General features: G+C 45.8%; 1 protein-coding gene across 1 annotated transcript; it reads left to right on the forward strand.

The window, feature by feature from the left end:
* Positions 1-42: 42 nt before the first annotated feature.
* LOC141372368 (olfactory receptor 7A10-like) lies at positions 43-912 on the forward strand. The gene has a single exon (XM_073890850.1). It carries the CDS (start codon positions 43-45, stop codon positions 910-912), a length of 870 nt encoding a protein of 289 aa, XP_073746951.1.
* Positions 913-1,331: the final 419 nt, after the last annotated feature.

Below are 1,331 nucleotides of genomic sequence, written 5' to 3' on the forward strand. Positions count from 1 at the left end.
GAACCAGAACTGCAGCCCCTCATATTTGGGCTTTTCCTCTCCATGTATCTGATCACTGTGTTTGGAAACCTCCTCATCACCTTGGCCATCAGCTCAGACTCCCACCTCCACACCCCTATGTACTTCTTCCTCGCCAACCTGTCCTCTGTAGACATTTGTTTCACCTCCACCACCAACCCCAAGATGCTTCAGAACATCCAGACTCAGAGTAAAGTCATAACTTATGATGACTGTATCACTGAGATATACTTTTTCCTACTCTTTGCTGGAATGGATGATTTTCTCCTGGCTGTAATGGCCTATGACCGCTTTGTGGCCATCTGTCACCCCTTGCACCACACAGTTATCATGAACCCATGTTTCTGTGGACTGTTGGTTCTGGTGTCCTGGATGATGAGTGCCCTGCATTCCTTGTTAGAAAGCTTGATGGTATTGTGGCTGTCCTTCTATAGACAGGTGGAAATTTCCCACTTTTTCTATGAAATTAATCAGGTGGTCCGATTTGCCTGTTCCGACACCATTCTTAATGATATAGTGATGTATTTTGCAACTGTCCTGCTGGGTGGTAGTCCCCTTGCTGGTATTATTTACTCTTATTCTAAGATAGTTTCATCCATAGTTGGGATCTCATCAGCTCAGGGCAAGTATAAAGCATTTTCCACCTGTGCATCTCACCTCTCGGTTGTCTCCTTATTTTACTGTACAATCCTAGGAGTGTACCTAAGCTCTGCTGCTCCCCAGAGCTCCCACTCAGGTGCAGTAGCCTCGGTGATGTACACGGTGGTGACGCCCATGCTGAACCCCTTCATCTACAGCCTGAGGAACAGAGACATAAAGAGGGCTCTGAAAAGAATTGTTGGGATTCCAGTGACGGAAGGGCCCATCGTTCTGGGGCTGAAGAAGGGTCTATGACTGCAGGGCTCATAACCTGAGAGCCAGGATCTGCCATTCTTAGATCACACTGTGGAAGTAGAACTTGCTCCTTCTATATGTTTTCTGGAATTTCCATTTGTTTGAATTCAACTTCCCCATACATTTAAGTAATTTGTTATATTAAGCTTCTGCTCTGTCTGATATACAGACAGCCTCCCCCTTGTCCATTTTCATACATTCGTAATGTTTTCCCCAATCTTGGATCACAAACATTGTTAAAATGTTAAAGTGGAGGTGAAACAAATGTCTACAGAGGACAGGTTGGCGAGGAAGAAGTACATAGGGGTGTGGAGGTGGGAGTCTGAGCTGACGGCCAAGGTGATGAGGAGGTTTCCAAACACAGTGATCAGGTACATGGAGAGGAAAAGCCCAAATATGAGGGGCTGCAGTTCTGGTTC

This window comes from Callorhinus ursinus, unplaced genomic scaffold, assembly GCF_003265705.2.
Source record: "Callorhinus ursinus isolate GAN/ISIS: 27379988/994484 unplaced genomic scaffold, GSC_fseal_2.0 scaffold11319, whole genome shotgun sequence".
NCBI lineage: Eukaryota > Metazoa > Chordata > Mammalia > Carnivora > Otariidae > Callorhinus > Callorhinus ursinus.